At 41.6% G+C, this 2,269-nt stretch overlaps 1 protein-coding gene across 1 annotated transcript; it reads right to left on the bottom strand.

Annotated features, from left to right (window-relative positions):
- Positions 1-1,375: 1,375 nt before the first annotated feature.
- LOC149160335 (uncharacterized) lies at positions 1,376-1,843 on the bottom strand. The gene has a single exon (XM_089434585.1). It carries the CDS (start codon positions 1,841-1,843, stop codon positions 1,376-1,378), a length of 468 nt encoding a protein of 155 aa, XP_089290711.1.
- Between the last annotated feature and the right edge of the window lie 426 nt (positions 1,844-2,269).

Below are 2,269 nucleotides of genomic sequence, written 5' to 3'. Positions count from 1 at the left end.
CCCCTTCTCTGTTTCTACTAGTTGTATGAGCTTGAACACACAGAGCAGAAGGATGAGTACAGGCATGGGGTTTCCCAGTGTGGACACAGGTTCATGGTTGGACCGAAACTTCCCTTGCAAATGGTTCGTATTATCTGTCAGGACTTCATCAAACGAAGGTTATAACCAAGCACAAAGAAGACAGACAAAAGACTAACCAAGTGCTGCAGTATCACAAGTCTCTTCAAATTTCACCCACATACTATATTTAGAAGCCAAAGCATGGTAGTTGGCAACACTTATTTCTGAAAACTAAAATAGTAATATATCAACAAAACAAAACGAATGTAAACAAAAATAGTAAGAAGAATCAAACAAAGCGAAAACAAAAGGTAATAAGCAAAACAAACATAATGAAAACAACAAGTAGCAAACAGACTATGTACGTGGCATGGGCGCAGCTTGACCTACTCAAAATAATGATTGAGATCTTGGCCATTGATAGGAAGGTTGTCAATCCTCCCGTCAAGTGATCGCAAATGATACATGTATGGGCCAAGCTTCCCATGAACTGTTTATAGGCCAATCCATAGGGATTGGAACTTCGTATGTTTTCCTTTGTCTTCATGGGGCTTATCCCATTTCAGAACTAAGTCACCCATATCGAAGCTAGCTTTCCCTGCAGACTTCTTATCAAACCACCTCTTGATACGGTTATGGTGGAATGTGAATTTTTTTTTTTGGTTTCGTCCTTTCTTCCTGAAGCTTATGGAGAGTATCCATCCTACGTTGAACTAGCTAGAAAGGCTTGCCTTGGGATTCTTAGGAAATATGAAGAGTAGGAAAGTAGATATTTGGCGAGAGGATGGCTTCTTTATTGTAAACCGGGAATTATGGTGAGGTATTCAAAGAGGATTAGGTGTTACATGGTCAGCCCATTGTGCATTCATAAGGGCAGTATGTCAGTTACGTTGCTCAGAGAAAACAGTCTTCTTGACTATATGGATGAGGTTTTTATTCGTAGACTTTGCTAACCATTTCCCTGCAGATAGTAATTCGATGAATGCTTTAGCACAATACCATTATGTAATGCAAAGTCATAGAGTTTCAAGGAAGAAAAATAAGTTGCATTATAAAAAACAAGTGATACGGGAACGTTGACGCGTGAGATGATATTCTATTGGAGGAAGCTGATGACCTCCTCGTCATTCACTTGTTTGAGTGGAACCACTTCTAGCCACCGTGTAAAGTATTTAGTTGCTGTTAGGATATAGCGGTGTTGTTTTGACGAATGAGGGAAAGTTTCCCCAACGATGTCCAGGCCTCACTGTTGGAATGGTGTCGTCAATGCAACAGGGTGTAGTGGGGTTGCTGATCTTCATGTTCTATCAGTGCATCAGTGACAAACTGGGAACTTGTGGGCATTGACATGCACATATTTGAACAATGTGGGCCAGTAAAAAACGACTCGCAAAACCTTGTGTGTAGTGGTATTTTCCATGAAGTAACCCCCAGCGGATCCGTCATGTAGATCTTGAAGGACCTTCTCTGATTCCTGTGCCGCTAGGCACCTGAGCAAAAATACATTACCATGCTTTCTACAAAGCACTTCATGCACCGACTGATTATTTAAGGCTTTCAGGCGCAATGCCCTCTTTTGTCTGATAGAAAAGTGAGAGGGTATGGTGCTATGCTCAAGGTACTGGCGTACATCTATGTACCAAGAGGTTCTGTTTGCCGTGGGTGTTGCTCGCCTTATGTCGTACGTTTTAATCTCTTTCTCCCAACCGACAAGCTCCACTTCATTCTCCGGAGCATGCACTACTTCATCTGCAAGTCTGCAGAGCCCATGTCCTTTGATCATGTGCACTAGATTGATTTCAAGATCATATTATTGCAAACCTATCATCCAGTTCGCACGTCGTTCTCCAAAATCTTGTTGTACTAGCAATGTACAAACTACTGGGTGGGGGACAAAGACTATGCAGTTGTTCTTCAGCAAGTAGGGCCTGAAGTGTTTTACCACCTTGTAAACTACATAAGCTTGTTTTTCAATGATGGGATAGTTAAGCTCCAGCCTCTGCATGCTTTCACTCATGAAAGAGGGGATGTTCATCATTAGCTTTGTCTTTCTGAGTGAGTACTGCAGCTAGTGAGTTATCGGAAGTGAAGGTGTATAACAGGAAATATTTTTTGAAATATGGGTTGTAAAGTGCAGGAACTTTAGTAATGGCTTGCTTAATCCACGCGAATGCATGCTTTTCTTTCTTACCCCAGGTGTACACTACAT

This window comes from Pinus tabuliformis, chromosome 5_2 (genome assembly GCF_031772625.1).
Source record: "Pinus tabuliformis cultivar Carrire ecotype Pingquan chromosome 5_2, CPIR1, whole genome shotgun sequence".
In the NCBI taxonomy this organism is placed as follows: Eukaryota; Viridiplantae; Streptophyta; class Pinopsida; order Pinales; family Pinaceae; genus Pinus; species Pinus tabuliformis.
The sequence above is the reverse complement of the archived record's forward strand: the minus strand, read 5'-3'. Positions and strand labels throughout refer to the sequence as shown.